Here is a 19173-nt window from a genome sequence, read left to right as displayed (position 1 = left end):
ATATATTTATACTGTTATAGATATGGCAAATTATAAATTCACTGAGACTCAGCCTCCTTGTTTACAAAATGCTTCACTGTGAGCTGTTCCTAACATCTTTGAAGTACCCACTCCAGACGTAATTAATTCTGTTGATCACTTCATCAGATGGGCTTCATACATATCTGGTCTCACATGCTGTTCATAAAATCACAGAAGGAGACCATTTAGCCCATGACATAACCCGGCTGAAAAAGAGCTCTCTGGTTTATCCAGCCTACCAGCACTTGGTCACAGTGCTTCCAATACCGGTCCAATTACTGTTCAAATGTGATGAGGGGTTCCGCCTCTACAGTCCTCTCAGTTGATGTGTTTTTTGCCCCTCATCTCCCTTCTAATCCTTTACCAATTACTTCAAATCTGTTTGACTTTTCTACCAAGGGAAAGAGATCCTTCCTAGCTCTGCTATTTTTGGTTCTGCAATTGCTTCTGCAATACTTTCCTCTGCTGGATTGTTTCAAGGACTGCAACTGCTTTTGGTCTATCTTCTAACAACTCAGTATTGGGCTGACGTTAAGTCCATACCTGCTGTAAAATCTCTCATATGATCATTAGAGCATTTGTCCTTCTCTTAATGCACCATGCACGAGACTGAGGTCATTCAGTAATTCTGCAAATAACAAGTCTTATAGCTGAGCTCTTCTCCAGAACTCACGCAGTCCAGCCACTTTAATTCCAGTTCCCATTCCCACACTGACATGTCTGTCCTCGGCCTCCTCTACTGCCACGTTGAGGCGAGATGCAGAGTAGAGGAACAACACCTCATATTCCGCCTGGGCAGTCTCCAACCTGACAGCATCAACATCGATTTCTCCAACTTCCGGTAACCGCTCCCCTCTGTCCCTCCTTATTTTTCCCTTATCCCACCGGCCCCATCACCCCTTCTCTTTCCCCTCCCCCACCCTCCCCATCTGCCCCTCACCCACACGTTCCTCCCTCCGGTTCCCCTCCCCACCTCCTTCCCTTTATTCCATGGTCCACTGTCCCCTCCTATCAGATTCCATCTTCTTCAGCCCTTTACCACTTCCACCCATCACCTCCCAGCTTCTGACATCAATCCCACTCTCCCTCCCTCACCTGCCTATCACCACCCCCCCCCTCACCTGGATCCACCTATTACCCCCCAGCTCTCGCTCCACCCCTTCCCCCCCCCCCACCTTTTATACCGGCCGTCCCCCCTCTTTCTTTCCAGTCCTGATGAAGGGTCTCATGTTCCTCATCAGATGGACTGTCCATTTCCCTCCACAGACGCTGCCTGACCCGTTGAGTTCCTCCAGCATTTTGTATGTTGCTCCATTAGTATTTTCTGCACCAAACTCAATCAATATTACCTCCCTACAGTCTTTTGCTTCTCACTTTGGTGGTGAATCCTTGTCACAGCCCAGCGGTTGTCCTGAAACACCAGTGAATGGGCTCTCTCACACTGTGTAAACAGATTACACACTCTTCCCCTTTGCTGCTTCCTATCGAGGTCTGGGAATCACCCCATTGTTCTGAAAATGCGAGGTCACTATTGCAGTGACACCTTTGAATCGAGCTCTCTTCATTCGGTGTAGTCCTGGACTACATTAGGTGTAGTCTGTCCATGGACCCTGGATACAGAGTGTCCTCCCCTCCGGGACACCTCACCCTGGTCTGATTCTCTGTGACGTTGCTGGGCAACACTGTTTCTCAGCCCCACAGTTGCCTCCACAGGAACTTCTAGAAGTGATACTTTCTGTGCTAATAATCTGCTACCAACACAAACAGTACCAACAAACGTGTGGCCAACCCTTAACAGGGAGAGGCCCGAAGGTGCACACTGCAAGTCCTTGACTCTCGGGGAATGACATCATGGAAGTTACGTTCTTTGTCGGTATCACCACTCTCATAACAACCCGCTTCTGGGAATTGCAAATTCTCACTGACCACAACCACAGTTCTCGGCTCTGCATTGTACCTCTTTCTCTCGGCCTCCCTAGCACAGAGTGTCTGCACATTTCAGTCAAGCTGCTGGTTTTGCCTCCTCCCAGGAAGATCTCACGTCTAACTGCTTGGCTGTCCTTTTAGACCAAGCTTCATGTTCCTCATCAGATGGGCTGTCTGCAATGGCATCAGTGCTCACACTGTGATGCCCACCCCTCCCCTCATGGAGGGAGCTGCTTGTATTCACTACACTCTCACTCCAGGTTATATCTTTTCTCAATGGTCTTCCCTCTCTGTCCCAATGGCTGTACAACAGGAATCTTCCTTATAATATCGCAGCTTATAATTCTGGCCTGTCGGTGCCTTTGAACTGTCTTTCCAGAATTGTTTTTTTACTGTTTTGAATTACACACGAGAATACTCATGAGAAAATAGGATCTGGAGTAAGCTACCTGGCCCCTCAAACCTACTACCTCATTCAGTACAATCATGGCTGCTCTGCCCCAGGTCTCATCTCTTCTGTGCCAGTCCCTCATAGCCCTCAATTCTTCGATCTTTCAAAAGCAATTTCTACTTCCTTCTCAAATACCTCATGTGTCTTGGTCTCCATAACCCTCTAGGGCAGAGAATTCCAGAGATTCGCCACCTCTGTGAGAAGAAATACCATCACACCTCAGTTTTAACTTACTGCCCCCACATCTTGTGTCTATGTCTCCTGTTCAAAACTCTCCCACTGGTGGAAATTTCTCAACATCTACTTAGTCATGCCCCCTTTGCATCTTGTAAAATTACCCTTCATTCTTCCAAACTCCAAAGAATACAGGTCTAACATCTTTAGCCATGTGTGGTAGGACAACCTTCTCCTGCCAGGAATTAAGCTGATGAATCTTTTCTGGCCTGCCTCCAGTGTGGGTAAATCCTTTCTTCAATAAGGGGACCAAAACAGTGCACAGTACTCCAGGTGTGGAGTAACTGTGTGTTTTCTGCTCAAGTGCATTCTAGATAGTGGTCTGCCTTTTGTTTCTTCCTACCGAAATGCATGCTCACACTTCCCTACATAAAACTCCATTTGCCAAGTTTTTGCTGACTTACTCAACCTATCTCCACACTGCTGCAGAATCCACATGTCCTCATTGCAGCACTCCCTCCCACCTACCTTTGTGTCATCAATGCAAACCCGACACTCTGCCCCTTCCTCCAAGTCAGTGATACAGATCATATATAATTGAGGGCCAAGGACTGATACTTGGGGCACTCCACTAGTTATGTCTTTCCAATCTGGCCCACTTATTCCATTTCTCTGTCTTCTATATGTTAACCAGTCTTCAATCTGTGTTAAAATACTTCTCCCAACTCTTAACTTGTGCATTAGCCTTTTATGTAGCACCTCACAGAATGCCTTCTGGATATCCAAACGCAGAACATTTACAACTCACCCTCTGTCAACATTGCTTGTTTTAGCCTCAAAGAATTCTAACAACTCTGTCAAGCATGATTTCCCATTCATAAAACTATGTTCACTTGGCCCGACTGCATCAAACCTTTCAAAAGAACTGGCCATTTCTTCCTTGACTATCGACTCCAGCACCTTCCCAACAATGGGCATTAATCTGACCGGCCTACAGCTTTCTGCTTTTTATTTCTCTCTCTTCCTGACAGACAGAATCACATTCTTTTTTTGTACTCCGCCAGTACCCTCCCAGAACTGGTAATGACATTTCCAGCAAGTTATCGCCGCACTTGAAAAGTATTCATTACAGTCTTGACTGAAGCATCACTTGTTTTTTGTTGAATACCTAAAAGTTTGATCCATTTATTGAACTTATAATTATGCTAATCACCATCACTGCTATGCACACTCTGATGTTAGATCATTATATACTATCCATTTCCAATCAAATATCTGGCTGTTTAGTTACTTTTGTGATTGAAGAACATCAATCTGACACTTCCACCGTTATTGTTCTTTTGTGTTCCTTGTGAGCGTATGGTTCAGTTTATCACACAATTAATACATTTCTACTGACTGGTGATTTAGTACATATCACCCCTCTCTAAATAACATCTTAAAGGCCATCAATGTTCTTGCTCTCTGACCATTGATAATCACACTGAGCAAAAGTGATCAATCTCAAATTTGCAGTGTGTAATTGACCTCATTTCAATAACCTAACGGGAGTGAGAGTTCCAGGTCCCACTTTGTGTGAAAAGCAGCTTTGTTCATCAGTTTCAGATACTCTTTTGACTATTACCATGTACAGTTCCTTTAGACCTATCTTTTGTTTCTTTGTCACAATATCACCCTTAAATGCCTTGTACCACTTTTTTTGTATGTAAATATCTCCTGCCTTCCACCTCATTACAAACTTTCCCTGAAGAAAGGTTATTGACTGGAAATGTTAAAACTGTTTTACTCTCCACAAGTGCTGCCTGACCTGTTTAGTAATCCCAACATTTTCCATTTATATTCCAGCCAAGGATGATTGGGCACTCAATTACCTCACTGAGATGAGGTAGAACATGCCCCATGTCGATAGGTCAACTATTTTTTAGTGCTTCGATACATCATCTGAAAAGATCAACCTCAAAAATGTTAATAGATTTAAACAAACATAAATTGATCAGAGTGAAGGTGAAACTTACATATTGCATATTGGTTATTAGACTTCTTAGAAGGTCGTGCTCCATAAACCAAGGCTTCCATGATCCAGCACCTTTCATGACTGAAGATCAAAACAATGCCCAGTTTTTAGCAATTAAGTACTCTGTGGCAGCCGATTTTCACACAACAAGCTGCCACAGAGAGCAATTTGATAATTAACCCCTTTTATTTATTGGAGATGTTGACTGAACAAAAGTGATGCCTTTTACATGCACGTAAGCAGGAAGACCAGGCCTTGGTTTAATGCTGCACCTTCAACATTACAGCTCTCTCTTAGTACTGCACTGGGGTATCAGTGGAGATTCTCCACTCAAGTCTCTAGAGTGTGACTTCACCTCACAATCCCTCAAGTCAGAGGGGTGAATGCTACCAACTGAGCCATGACTGAGAATACACGTTCCATATACTCAATGGGGTTTGTAAATCTGGCAGAAACCCCAAATACTAAGTTCCTTGCCCACAGGTTCCTATAAGTATTGACCAGCACTGTACAGCACCAGCAAGTACTCACAAAGTTACTCTTCTCCCCCAATTTATTCTTTTGTTGCTAATGAAAAGCCTTAGTGATCAAAACCTCCGCAAAATAAGACACAGCTGTAAATGGAAAGAACACAGTACTTTTTTGAAACACACAAACTTTCAGAGTGTGCTTTGTATTTATCACATTTCCTGACAGCTCACTGGAAAGCTGGAGTGCTGTCCAAAAAATGGATTGGTGGAAACCTCTCCATTTGTTCTTTGCTGCATTTTCTCCTTTCTTCTGTGAAAGCAATGATTCATGCTGCAGTCCAGACCCTCAATGGAACTTTATCCAAGTAATTGCTCTTCATACGTCGGCTTTGATGAGAGTTTTTATTGAAAGCTTAGCACAATTAGAGCAAACAGTGGAAATTCAGAAGCAGTGGTCAGTGAATTGATGCATAGTTTTGAGCAAACCCCTGACCAGTGGAAATGGAGCCACTGGTCGTTCCATTCCCCACAACACTTAATTGTCAAATTCACACAAATGCAACTGGGCCAGTTGATCAGATATCAAAACCAAGACTATCATGGCGTTCACCCAACAGGGGTTAGTTTTTCACTCTGGGTGATAGTGTAAATGAGCAATAGCACCTCAATCAATCTACCAATTTTCACTTTCACTGACAACGGGAGAGATGTTTAATGAGCAGCCAGATTGACATTCCTCAAGTAACACTATTATCCAGATTCAAAACTGTTTCCAAGTAAGGCAAGTTCAGGGAATAATCATGAATAATAAAAGGAATAACAATACTTTCCCACTGCCTAACTTTGTTATCTGGAGGCAAGTGTAGGACCCACTGTGTTCCTCCATTGAGATCAAACCACTCAGTACAATTCATGAGTCCTAGTCTGAAATTCCTCAACAGTGTTCCCACTTAGACATTGTAATTCCAGCAACATCTCTGCTTATACGTATGTGTGTAACATGACTTCATGGCATAGTTGATCACTGAGTAGGATGAGGAACTCACTTTTCCTTCCTGTACCTACAGATATACATTACAATGAAAATAGTGCTGAGATTACTGAGACAGTGGGTGACTGTGCATAAGGGAAATGAAATCAGTGATCATGGAACTAGAAACAGAGAAAGATGAATTGCACCTTATTGTCTGCCTGCACTGCACTTTCTCTGTAACTGTAACACTTCATTCTGCACTCTGTTATTGTTTTACCTCAATGCACTGTGTAATGAATTGATCTGTATGGATGGTATGCAAGACAAGTTTTTCACTGTACCTCGGTACATGTGACAATAATAAACCAATTTACCAAAACACTTCTCCTCCCCTGGCTCAGAAGCAGTGCTGTAAACACATTTACATTATTAAACTGGAGACCAATAAATACTTGTTTCATGTATTAAAAATTAAAATCCTGTTGAAATGGAAAGTATTAGCTTCCTTAAAGGATGTTATCTCCTGCACGGGATTTGGCTGCCTGAGCACCTGCCGAGTCTCCGCTAAAATAATCAGAAGTGAGCAGGTTTTTGTCCCACTTGAAATTCAACATTTTTAAATCCCGGTTACACCAATCCACTGCTGAACATTTGTGTTCTGAGCTTCCATCTGATGACATCAGCCCAAACCTCTCCTTCACAGTCAGTGAACGTGGCTCTTTGGTTTTCTAAATGCCACATCCACAATCCTGGGGCTTTGGAGTGGGACTGTCAACAGGGGTGACAACAACTTTTTTTAGATTAAATATCTCCAAATAATATTAACTGTCGGCTTCCAAATGAGCCTGCACACCAGTTATTCACCTTGGTAATTCAGAAGAGTGGGACTCCACTCTCTATAGCGTAGAAAGAATCTGCATTATTATCCAGTACAAACTGTCAATTACTCTCAGGCAAACCATGGACTTGGCTCACATGGGCAGAGATAAACTGGTACTCCATTGTGGGAAAGGGTCAGCTATTGTTGGTGGGTAATGGAGGCATTTTAGACTACCAATTTCAACCTTAACTTCAATCACACGTTTTAAGGACATGCATATCCTTCTGTGTCGATCTGAATGATTTGGAGGCCACAGACAACTGGGCCTCCCAGAACTTCCTGCCCTCTTTGTTGAAGACTTTAGGCCACAGTGAGCAGGAGAAGAGTCTGGACCACCATTGGCTCTGGATGAGGTGACGAGGTGCATCTGTTCCTTTGAGATGAATATAGCTCCCAGAAGCAACGGCACACTGGCTGAGTTGTATTTGGCTCTGTGGAGGTGGATTAGTCCAGACCTGCTGGAAGGGTAAGATAAAGGAGCAGGAGCCATTCAGCCCTTCAAGCCTGTTCTGCCATTCATCACCATCGTGGCTGATTTCCATCTAGTGCCATTTTCCAACACTACTCTCACATTCCAGAAATCTATCACTCATGTCGCCTTTAAATATTCCCCCTCTAAATTAAAAGCACGTCCTCTGGTGTTTAACATTTCTACCCTGGGGAGAGGATTATCCAGCAGAATGACCCACTACTGGAGCTCTCAAACCAGCACTGATTTTGCTCAGCTGGTGGTGAGAAGGTCCCTCCCTGTCAATCCTTCATGTACAGCCAGCGTCTCAATCACACTGCATGCTGCCCTCATCACCTTTCTCCTTCTGGAATGTGTATTTGCCGAGAAGGTCTGCAAAGGGATGCAGTGATCTTTGTTGAGGTTCACCCCGAGTGACTGCATAACACAGGACTCTGTGGTCTACAGACTGTCCGCAGGGACACCTTCCGAGATAAACATCGGCTGCTGCCGATAGCGCCTCAACTTTGTCAAAGTCACACATTGGTCTGCCTGAAACTCAATGCTCTTCCATTGCAAGTAGATGTCTCCAACCTAATGTTTTGTAGACCACCCAGGTGGAATACGAGGTGCTGTTCCTCTAGTTTTCATTTGGCCTCACACTGGCAGTGGAGGAGGCTGAGGACAGACAGGTTGGTGTGGGAATAGAGAGGGAAATTAAAATGGCTGGCAACCAGGAGCTCCAGATGACCACAGCAGATGGAACACAGGTGCAGAGTCACCTGGTTTGCTCCTGGTCTCACTGAATTAGAGGAGGCCATGTGGGGAGCACTGGGTGCAATAAATAAGGATTTGTGTGTGACTATCTGCCTCACCTGGAAGGTCGTGGATGGTGGTGAGGGAGGAGGTTTAGGGACAGGTGTTACACCTCCTTCGGGTACAGGGGAAGGTGCCTGGGGAGGGAGGGGAATGGGTGGGGACAGATGAGTGGAGAGATTGATCCCTGTGGAAAGCAGAAAAGGATGGGGAAGGGAAGATGTGGCTGGTGGTGGGATCACATTGTAGCTAACGGAAGTTGCAAAGAATGATGTGCTAGGTGCGTAGGCTGGTGAGGCGATTGGTGAGGACCAGGGGAACTCTATCCCTGTTCTGTCTGGGGGGGTGGATGCGATAAGTGCAGGAAATAGAGGAGATGGAGTTGAGGGCTCCATCAATAACAGTGGAGGTGGGGTAAACCCCATTTTCTGAAAAAGGAGGACATCTCAGAGCAGAAGGCCTGCTCTCAAGAACAGATGCAGCGGATTCAGAGGAACTCAGAAAAAGGGATGGTATCCCCACAAGTGACAGGGTAAGGGGAGGTGTGGTCTAGGTAGCTGTGGGAGTCAACGGGTTTGTAGTAAATGTCAGTGGATACTCTGTCTCTTGAGATGGAGAAAGAGAGATCGAGAAAGGATAGAGAGGTGTCGGAAATAGACCAAGTGAATTTAAAGATGGAGTGGAAGCTAGGAGTGAAATGTAATTTTATGCCTGGTACAGTGAATAACAACGGATGAATGTCCTGTATCACGTCATTTGAAATTTTATGAATAAAGCATATTTTTGGAAAAAAGGTTAATTATTGCCAAGAACCCTTACAGTCTCTGTATTTGCTCCTGTAATGATCAAATTCTTTCAGGACCACACGCTGCAGAGCTAGCAATTTCTAAACAATTCAATTAATTTCAGACAGGTTCAAAATGTGCTTGGAAGGGAGCCTTTTAAACTCCACAGGGAGCCTTTTAAACTTGGTTTGACAGTGCACTGGTACTGCACAGTGTGAGATCTCAAAATGAGTAGTTCTGAGACTGCCTCATCCAAAGGTGTCTGACACAGAGATGTTTTGCTGCTTTAGGTCAGCTCTAATCCAGATTTGCACTACAACTTTAGCACTGATGTGAATGAGAAATCTTTTTGCTTTGTAGCTGTAGTTTACGTGCACGCTAAGTCAAGGATGAAACACCTTTGGATGGAGTGTGATGAGCAATGCAACAAACACAACCCATGATGGCTCAGATTTTGTGACAACTGCTCACTGTACACACCCTTGCACATTGATTTTGAATGGGGCTTTGCCCAGGAACTTGCTGTGATGAGAAAGCTCTTCAGATACAGTGCTTTCTCCAGGGTATCTAGACTTGTGTGAACAGGGTAGGCAGATGTTTATCTTCTTGGTCTATCAGATTTTCAACTTCTTTGCCTCTCCTAAGGCAGAAGGTTCGAAGTTCCAGGCTGACGTTCTAGTGGGAACCTGGCGGTGCTGTTTTATGAATGAAAAATTTAATGGAGGCATTGTCTGTCCTTTTACCTGGCCCCGTGTCACTGTTTTTGAGAGGTGCATAGATATTCTCTCTGTTATCCTGACCAACAGTGATCTATCTAATCATCTGATCATTGACCCATTGTTCTTTATGGACGTCTGCTGAGGGTAAATTGGCTTTAGATTTCTTACAGTACAGCAGTGACTGCACTTCAATTATGTTTTAATTGGCAGCAATGCGCTTTGGATGTACTTAAAGTGCTTTTATAAATCTAAGTTCCTCCTTTCTTTGAGATTAAAGGATCATTAATGGGCAGCACAATGTCTGAAGCAAGAAAAATAAATCTGGATAGTTTAATTCAGAACCAAATAAAAGAGTAATCAAAAGTGCAATGAAGGAATGATGGTATGAATCAGAAAAAATACAAAAAGAAAAAGGTTTTAAGAAACTAAGAATTTTATTTTTAACATCTGCAACAACAAATTAAAGTCTCCACAGCTACTGTAGTTTAGTGTCAGCCAGGTTGTTTGACAATAATTACATTCATCATTTCAAAACTTTACTGGCATAGTATTGGGCACATCCTGACCTTTATTTCCACCTTTAAATGACATATTGTATAAGCACTGCAGACTCACTCCCTTCCTTGTGTCTTATTGCTAAGTTGCTTAAAGAGGTTCTGTTATAATGAAGTTTCAGGGTAAGGAACCCTCACCAACAAACTTTTGATTTCCCTGTTTAGCTCCCCATGTGTCCTCACCAGAAGTAGTTGTTCAATATGTTCATTTGTAGCTGTGAGAACAGATGTCCTATACATTGCTTCTACCATGAATTTTAGGATATTAGGTTTAATGCACAAGTTGATGGAGTATCTTATGCAGGAGTGGATCTATTATCACCACTGCTGAATATTTTGTAGATGTGCTGAGAATGCTGTTTCTGGCTTTAATCCTGACCTGAAATATTTGGGATTAAGTGCTGCAAAAAGTTGGTCTCACAGCTGTAACATGTCAGAAAACACGAGGATATTTTACAAGCTGTGAAGAGATATCTTGCACTCAGTAGGTCAAAGCACAAATACCATTGTTGCTTGTACAAAAGGTACCCAGACAGAGATTCCAATGCAATTTACTCTTCCGAGAAAGTGTTTCAGTAAAAGTCAAAAAACTATACAGCAAAAAATTTTACGTTCCCTGTAGGAAGTGGAAGATTATTTATGCTGTAATGAAGCCTAAAAATGACTGATAGCAGATTCAGCAACAACATCAGCTGCACCAAATGCAGTTGACACATAAGCAAAATAAGACATGGCATTATAACCAATTAAAAACATGGAGAACATAAACTTCTTTACAACAGTCACTTTCTAAAAGACTCATCTTGCAATCGTGCCACCTTTCTTCTTCTTACACACCAAGCAGGTACTGGCATATGTTCACACCTCTCAACCGCAGGCCCCTTGAAGTTAGCTCTGACCAATAATAAATACAGACAAAGAACTCACCGCATTAAAATTGGGGAAAAGGCTGACGGCAGCGGCGGTGTCCAGCGGGAATGGAAGAAATGGTTTAACATCCAAGGACGGCTGCATGGCTGGAACTGGCGGCCGCATTAAGGCAGGAAGCGGACTGCTTTGGCATGTGCTGCCTGTGGGGAAGAGAAATAAGTCAACATTTACTTTTGGTGCTTTGTGATGCGTTATTTTTGTGCTCTGTGTCAAAACGAAGACAGCAGCCAAAACTGGGAAAGAGATTTAAGAAACTGTTTCAAAAAGTGCACCACGGCGATCTCACTGCAGTTATCAAGTGCGCCAGAGAATGAATAATCACACAGACAGACATCCATTGCTGCTTAATCCATGGACCAGAAGAAAATAAAATATTTTGGATGGGTGTGCTCAGAGGAGCATAACTCATTTGGGGTAAACTGACAGGCAAGCTGATCTCTGTTGATAAAGCTACCCAGGTTGCTCACTACCCTGGGGTGAGTTCAGACTTAGAAGTAGGAGCGATTCCAAGTCTCTGTTGATCCCACTGAAATGAGGTTTTACATTCTGTGGGAAAAGTATGCAAATGAGCTAAGAAATCACAATACATACTAATGAGCAGCAGAGTGTTTACAAAACGCTGCAAACCCATAAATTTGTTTGCATCTTGCCACAAGGCACAGTACTGCTCTCTGTCAGCTGCCAGGAATATAAAATAGGAACAGACCCAATAAAATGGTCGTTTAGATTGTTTCCCAAAGTACTCATGTTTTAATATTAATTCAAAGGTGATTGAGTCAAAGGAATAATTTTAAAGAAAAATCACTATCTAAGTTAACAATATTCATTCCTGGGATGTACCACTGGACTGTAAAATACTGTTGGTCGCTTTCCAAGAGATACTAAAATTGAAATGTGATGTTTTTTTTTAACCACAACACATAGCTCAGATGTAAGGCAACAATTTGGCCAGCTGACTACACTTGCTGTTCTTTCTCTTCTTGGTGATTCCGATTAGTATCAATAGTGTATCTGCTCTTGTGACAGGATTATTGTATTTTGCATCACAACACTGTACTTGTTTAAGTTAGAGTATGCATTTGTCAAAACATGCTTGCTGCATGCTCAGACACACAGCTCATTAGGTATCAACGGAATGTACATTTTTGTGGGATAGCGGGATGGAAAATAATTACATTTCCTACTCAACGAAAGGTTAGATATTAATGTTACCAAAGCACCACCTATTCCATTTTGAGCACAGTGTTAGCATCAACCACTCTGAGGTCACTCTGGCCGTGAAGTAAAGCTGAGGTTCTTCATCTCAGAAGCCTGCCTCAACATCAGCACCCCAGCTGCAATAGTGTCACATTTCCATTTCCCACGTCAGATATTCTTGTAATGTGTCCGTGCAAAAATGCCAATTGAATGCCCATTAATGCTAAATTATGGTCAGTTTGGTGTTGTGTACTCAGATCTATGAACGATTGCAATGAGACAATGAGAATACTCAATCTCACTAACTGAGAATCCTTCCAGCTGGCATTTAGAACAGGCTTTGCTCCATCAGTCTGAGCTGGATTTAAACCAAGATTCCAGAGGTCAAAGGGTGGTGTTCTAGCCTTCTGAGTCATGCACTTCCCTGTGGAAATAATAGTGGAACAGTTTCATGTCTGCAAAATTAGAAATGTTCATCCAGATCCAATGGGAAGGATCGAGAGAAGGGAATACAGGAGGTAAGGTTTATCTAAAATTGCACTGCACTTTCTCTGCAGCTGTGACACATTACTCTGTACTGAACTCTGTACTCTGAATTGAATTTAGGAGCCGTGAGGTATTGTTACAGCTATATAGGTCCCTGGTCAGACCCCACTTGGAGTATTGTGCTCAGTTCTGGTCGCCTCACTACAGGAAAGATGTGGAAGCCATAGAGAGGGTGCAGAGGAGATTTACAAAGATGCTGCCTGGAATGCGGAGCAAGTCTTATGAAAGCAGGTTGAGGGAACTCAGCCTTTTCTCCTTGGAGAGACGGAGGATGAGGGGGGACCTGATTGAGGTGTATAAGATGGTGAGAGGTATTGATAGGGTAGATAGTCAGAGGCTTTTCCCCAGGGCTGAATTGGTGGCCACAAGAGGACATAGGTTTAAGGTGCTGGGGAGTAGATATAGAGGAGATGTCAGGGGTAAGTTTTTTACTCAGAGAGTGGTGAGTGCATGGAATGGGCTGCCGGCAACGGTGGTGGAGGCTGATACGATAGGGTCTTTCAAGAGACTGTTAGATCGGTACATGGAGCTGAGTAAAATAGAGGGCTAAGGGTAAGCCTAGTAATTTCTAGGGTAGGGACATGTTTGGCACAGCTTTCTGGGTCGAAGGGCCTGAATTGTGCTGTAATTGTTCTATGTTATTGTTTTTACCTGTACTACATCAATGCACTCTATACTAACCCAATGTAACCGCACTGTGTAATGAATTGACCCGTACGATCGGTTTGCAAGACAAGTTTTCCACTGTACCTCGGTATAAGTGACAATAATAAACCAATACCAATACCTGATGTTCATTCCATTGGACTGCAGTCAAAATATGAGGGGTTGCTCTTGTAGTTTGTGTCGGGCTTCACCCTGGCGACAGTGAAGGCCAAGGATGGACAGGTGGGTGTGGGAATGGGAATGGGGGTTGACTCCACCCACTGTATCCCTTCCCCCATCTAGTTCCATCCGCCCTTCACCTCTCCCTTAATGGTTACCATTATCACCTTCCTACTTGTCAGATTCCAGAACTTTGTGTCCCCGCTTATTGCCTACCTGCCTCTGTCCCCTCCCCCTCCTGGTTCCTTCTACCCGTCATCCTTCAACACTCCTCAGTCCACTCTCACTTACTAACCACACAGATGCTGCTCGACCTACTGAGTTTCTCCAGTAGTTTGTTTTTTGCTCCCGATTCCAGAATCTGCAGTCTCTTGTGTCTCCTTGGATATGCAGCTTGGTGTGAACAAGCAGGTCACATGAGTCACCTTCTGATTCCTACCTGCAAGGGAAGTTCTGGAAATGGATATTTTATTTTGGCATTAATAAAAATTGGACACTTTTGTCGACAGAGAAACAGACGGGAGCACATTTTAATGCTTCTCCCTTCACAGAAAGGTTTCTTTCACTTCCAGGATCATTTCCCAGATGAGTGAAGGTCAACGAGGGCCCGACAAATTTTTGACAGAGCAAATCGAATAAATCTTTTGTGGCTAAGGGACTCAGTGCAACAGTTTTCCAAGGAGTTATTTTTGATCCAAGTCAACAGAACTGCCAGCTTTGCAATTGCTTTGTCCCTCTGGGCATTTTTGTGAGGGGAGTTAGTGAGAATTACTTGTGTCAATAGTGCAGTCCCCCTTTCTGTGCTCCTGTCAGCGAATATATACCAAACAGCAACTACCTTCGAGTCCCCTAACAAACGTAACTTCTGATCTTCTATTAAAGCTATCTCAAAAATTTCTGTGACTGCTCTTTTCAATCCATCCTTTGTATCATTACAGTGCAATACCAGCTCTCTGATAAAAGCCAATTTTCTGGCTCAGCCTTCTCCAATAAGGAACACCACTCTGATGGTTGATTGCATTCAGGACTTCTCAGTTATGTCTGCAAAGCTGACCCTTATCTCTCCATTCCACTCCCAGTAAAACTTCCCAGGCTTTAGTCTCACACTGTACAAGTGAAGCCCAACATAAGCTTGAGGAACACACCTCATCTTCCATCTGCTGACGCTGCAGCCCCTTGACTCACGACAGCCAACAATGTCAGATAACCAGCCTTTGCTCTTTATGACAGAACTGCAATATTAACTCCAGGTTTTCTCACTCCACAGATGCTACCTGACCTACTGATTATTTCCTCCAACTCTTTTATTTCAGGTTCTGCCTTATGCGGAATCATAGTTTCAGCGTGTTTGCCTTTCTATACTCTGTCCTCGCTCATCTCTCTAAATCGGTGTTGGGATTGGTTTATTATTGTCACTTGTACCGAGGTACAGTGAAAAACTTGTCTTACAAACCGATCGTACAGGTCAATTCATTACACAGTGCAGTTACACTGAGTCAGTACAGAGTGCATTGATGTAGTACAGGTAAAAACAATAACAGTACAGAGTAAAGTGTCACAGCTACAGAGAAAGTGCAGTGCAATAAGGTGCAAGGTCACAACGAGGTAGATCGTGAGGTCAGAGTCCATCTCATTGTATAAGGGAACTGTCCAATAGTCTTATCACAGTGGGGTAGAAGCTCTACTTAAGTCTGGTGGTACGTGCCCTCAGGCTCCTGTATCTTCTACCCGATGGAAGAGGAGAGAAGAGAGAATGTCCCGGGTGGGTGGGGTCTTTGATTATGCTGGCTGCTTCGCCAAGACAGTGAGAGGTAAAGACAAAATCTAAGGAGGGGAGGCTGGTGTCCGTAATGCTCTGGGTTGTGTCCACAACTCTCTGCAGTTTCTTGCGGTCCTGGGCAGAGCAGTTGCCATGCCAAGCCATGACGCATCCAGATAGGATGCTTTCTATGGTGCATTGGTAAAAGTTGGTGAGAGTCAAAGGGGACAAACCAAATTTCTTTAGCCTCCTGAGGAAGTAGAGGTGCTGGTGAGCTTTCTTGGCCATGGTTTCGACATGATTTGACCAGGACAGGCTGTTGGTGATGTTCACACCCAGGAACTTGAAGCTCTCAACCCTCTCGACCTCAGCACCATTGATGTAGACAGGTGCATGTGCGCCACCCCCTTTCTTGAAGTCAATGACCAGCTCTTTAGTTTTGTTGACATTGAGGGCAAGGTTGTCGTCATGACACCATTCCACTAAGCTCTCTATCCCCTTCCTGTACTCCGACTCATCGCTGTTTGAGATATGGCTTACAACGGTGGTATCATCTGCAAACTTGTAGATGGAGTTAGAGCAGAATCTGGCCACACAGTCGTGAGTGTGTAGGGAGTAGAGTAGAGGGCTGAGGACGCAGCCTTGTGGGGCAGCAGTGTTGAGAAATTTACCCCTCTTCTGATCAGCCATGATTAACGAGCCTTCACCATCCTCTCTCAGATGGCACAAACAACATTTGTATCATCCGTAATCTCTTGGTCTCCATGGTAAAACAGCCGCTCTCTTTGTCCTCTCCACCCTTCTTAAAGCACCCTTGTTTTCTCAGTCCGGTTCTAATGAAAGATCATTGACCTGAACGTTTAGTTCTGTTTCTATCTTCATATTTACTGCCTGACCCATTGAGCAACTCCAGCAGGTCTGCTTTTATTTCACTCTCCCTCTGTTGGCCGCTTTCTGGTTACTTATGATGCTATTGATGCCCTTCGTGACTTGCAGTGAGCCAGTGACACAAGAGTTCAAAGCTGGGGTTATAATGACAACCCCCGGCAGTGCTGGTGTGGCTCGGACCTGAATTCTCAGGGGCAGCACTGCCACATGGTGAGCCGAGCCTTTCAAAGTCAGTTGTCTTTGCATCTCAGGGAATGGATCTTTGGTAAGGACGATCCCTCTTGTGTCCCTTTCCTCCTGCTCTTCCAGTTCTTCCAACAGGACTACCATTACTTTTGTTTTTTGAAAGACATATTAAAAGTGATAATTGCGTACATTACACCTTAATGCAGAATGTTGGTTTAACTTAGAACAAAGAAACATTAGGTGACAATATGGACACTAAAGCCCACTCTTCTATTCAAGGACACAATGGCGTATCCTTCAAAATTACCTTAGGAGGAGTGAATTGATAACCTGAATTAGAAATCTTAACTAGAATTTCACATCTGGTCATTGGAATTACAAATCAGAATCCCTTTAAATGTTGATATTACATCAGCACAGAACAGTTTCTTTGCAACCCTCCCTCAGCAAGAATTTAAAATACATCCAAGTCTGGCTATTTGCATGCAATTATAATTCATTTCATATGATAATAATTCACTGTGTAATGAATTGATCTGTACGATCAGTATGCAAGACAAGCTTTTCACTGTACCTCGGTACAAGTGACAATAATAAACCAATACCAATACCATTTTAATACTGCAACAAAACCTGCTTTGTCACTAACTTTGGCTTTGTGCCACTGCCACCCCAGAACTGATTGTACAATACATTGTGAAGCAGTCTGGTAACCGGGTTCTCTGCAGGTTTTCGTGAATCACCAGTACAAATGTAATGTATCACTCTGTACAGTGTGCTTCATGGCTACATGTGGCACATTTGCACCCATGTCAGGCACAAATGTCCTCAGTCCAGTGTAGCCCAAATTAAGTCCAATAAGTTCATATAAGCTGAAGTGAGTGGCCATAACGTGCACCATGCACTGCATGGCACATGGTTGCTTTTATGTTATTACTTCTGCTTTATTCTCCCACAGTTTTAGAACTATATATTCTGCATAAACTGTTATGTTTTATGGTAATACTTGAAGACTTCAGTGTGCTTTAGCTTTGAGTTCAAATTTGACAGAATGGGATTGGAGCACCCTGCATAGGCACGACAGCCTATCGCAGAGATCTGCCTAAGATCAGCCAAGATCAATATCTCTGTGTATCTGAAACAGGAATTTTGACAATGTATATTTTTTTGAAGCTGAAAATTATGGTATTTTTATGTCTTCACAGGATTACGTATGTTTGAAATGTGATGAGGACAAGACAGGCCTTTCATACAACAGCTGAATTTCACTCAGTGAGTGGTTTGAGCATCAGTTCCCTTTACTATAGAAGAGAGAGGCATAAAGAGGTGCCTTTCATATGGATCGCACAGGATGGAGTCAGGATCAAAGTGGGTTTGGTTCCTGTGAGAGATGTTTTGCAATTTAATGTCTGGTATGACCCCAATCCATTCATTTTTCAGAATTAATATTCAGTCTATAATTTCTGTGTAAAAGCTGACCATCTTCAGAATTTTACCATTCTAACACAAACGATCCTATGATGGTTCATTCATGTGATATAATTGAACCAATTAGTTGCAATTATCACAGAGTTTAAGAAAAGACATTTCAAATCAGATGCTGGCACATTCCCACGGTTACTAGGATATCTGCCAGAATAATTGTGCTCTGTAACAAATCACAGTGCCCATGCCTCATTGACATATAGAAAGCTAGAAAATACCAGCACAGCTGCATCCCAGAAATTCAGAACATTCTTTACCACAGCTCCACCAGCTCTACTCAAAGCAGTTTGCTTGTTGCAGATCTTACATTCACTGTCGAGTCAGTCACACCATCCTGTAGATAAATAGAAAGCTATCTGCCCAGTCACCCTTATCATCTTGCTTTCACTTCACAAGTAAATAGACTGCACAGCTCAGTTGTGAACAGCTTAAGCAGATGTTCCTCACGAATGCAATAAAAGGCAAACCATACTGGGCTGTACCATGTTGTGCAAAATTGGGTGAACTTAATCTCATGCTGTCAAAGCTGTCATATGAAAAAAAACATTCTTTTCACAACCATCTGAACAACTATTATGCTAGGAACCAGCGCATCAGCTCAATGCATCACACTCATGGGAGAGGTTTGACTGAGAAAGGACCAGAAATGAAATGTTTTTTATGCACAATCTACCTGACCAGTTTGATTCAGTGATTTATTAACGGGCATTGGTTTGGATTTTAATGTTAATTCTCTGACATGAACTTATGTCCAAGTCGAGTTTTGTAATGGGAAGACGACGGCTTAGAAGTGAGGTCATGTGACACGGTAGAACAACACTGTCCTCAACGAGTGCTTTGAATCTGACGCTGACTCTGTCCCTGCACATACCACTGTGCGGCTAAAGATTTACTTGCGGCTATCTGAAATGCGAGGGCGACCATTTCCATGTTGTTTCATGTCATTTTGGGAATTTAGCTGAGTGCTTCCTGGGGCATTTGTCCTGTTTGCCCGTCTGATGCATCAGACATACATCACATGAATTCTTCCTTTGGCATGGCCAGGAACATTAGAACAAGTTGCCCCAGGAGCCTCATTGGACACTCCCACGACATCTTCGTCCTCACAGCCCTGTGCTGGATCAGG

The 19173-nt window shown here is 43.3% G+C and overlaps 1 protein-coding gene across 1 annotated transcript in view; it reads right to left on the bottom strand.

Moving 5' to 3' along the window:
- Nucleotides 1-19173, bottom strand: part of LOC127570255 (zinc finger protein 385D-like) — a 471540-nt gene that overhangs the window by 230869 nt on the left and 221498 nt on the right. Inside the window, 1 exon segment of the mRNA XM_052015599.1 lies at nucleotides 11159-11301. Coding sequence (XP_051871559.1) covers nucleotides 11159-11301 — 143 coding nt within the window.

Source organism: Pristis pectinata, chromosome 5 (genome assembly GCF_009764475.1).
Source record: "Pristis pectinata isolate sPriPec2 chromosome 5, sPriPec2.1.pri, whole genome shotgun sequence".
Classification (NCBI taxonomy): Eukaryota; Metazoa; Chordata; class Chondrichthyes; order Rhinopristiformes; family Pristidae; genus Pristis; species Pristis pectinata.
The sequence above is the reverse complement of the archived record's forward strand: the minus strand, read 5'-3'. Positions and strand labels throughout refer to the sequence as shown.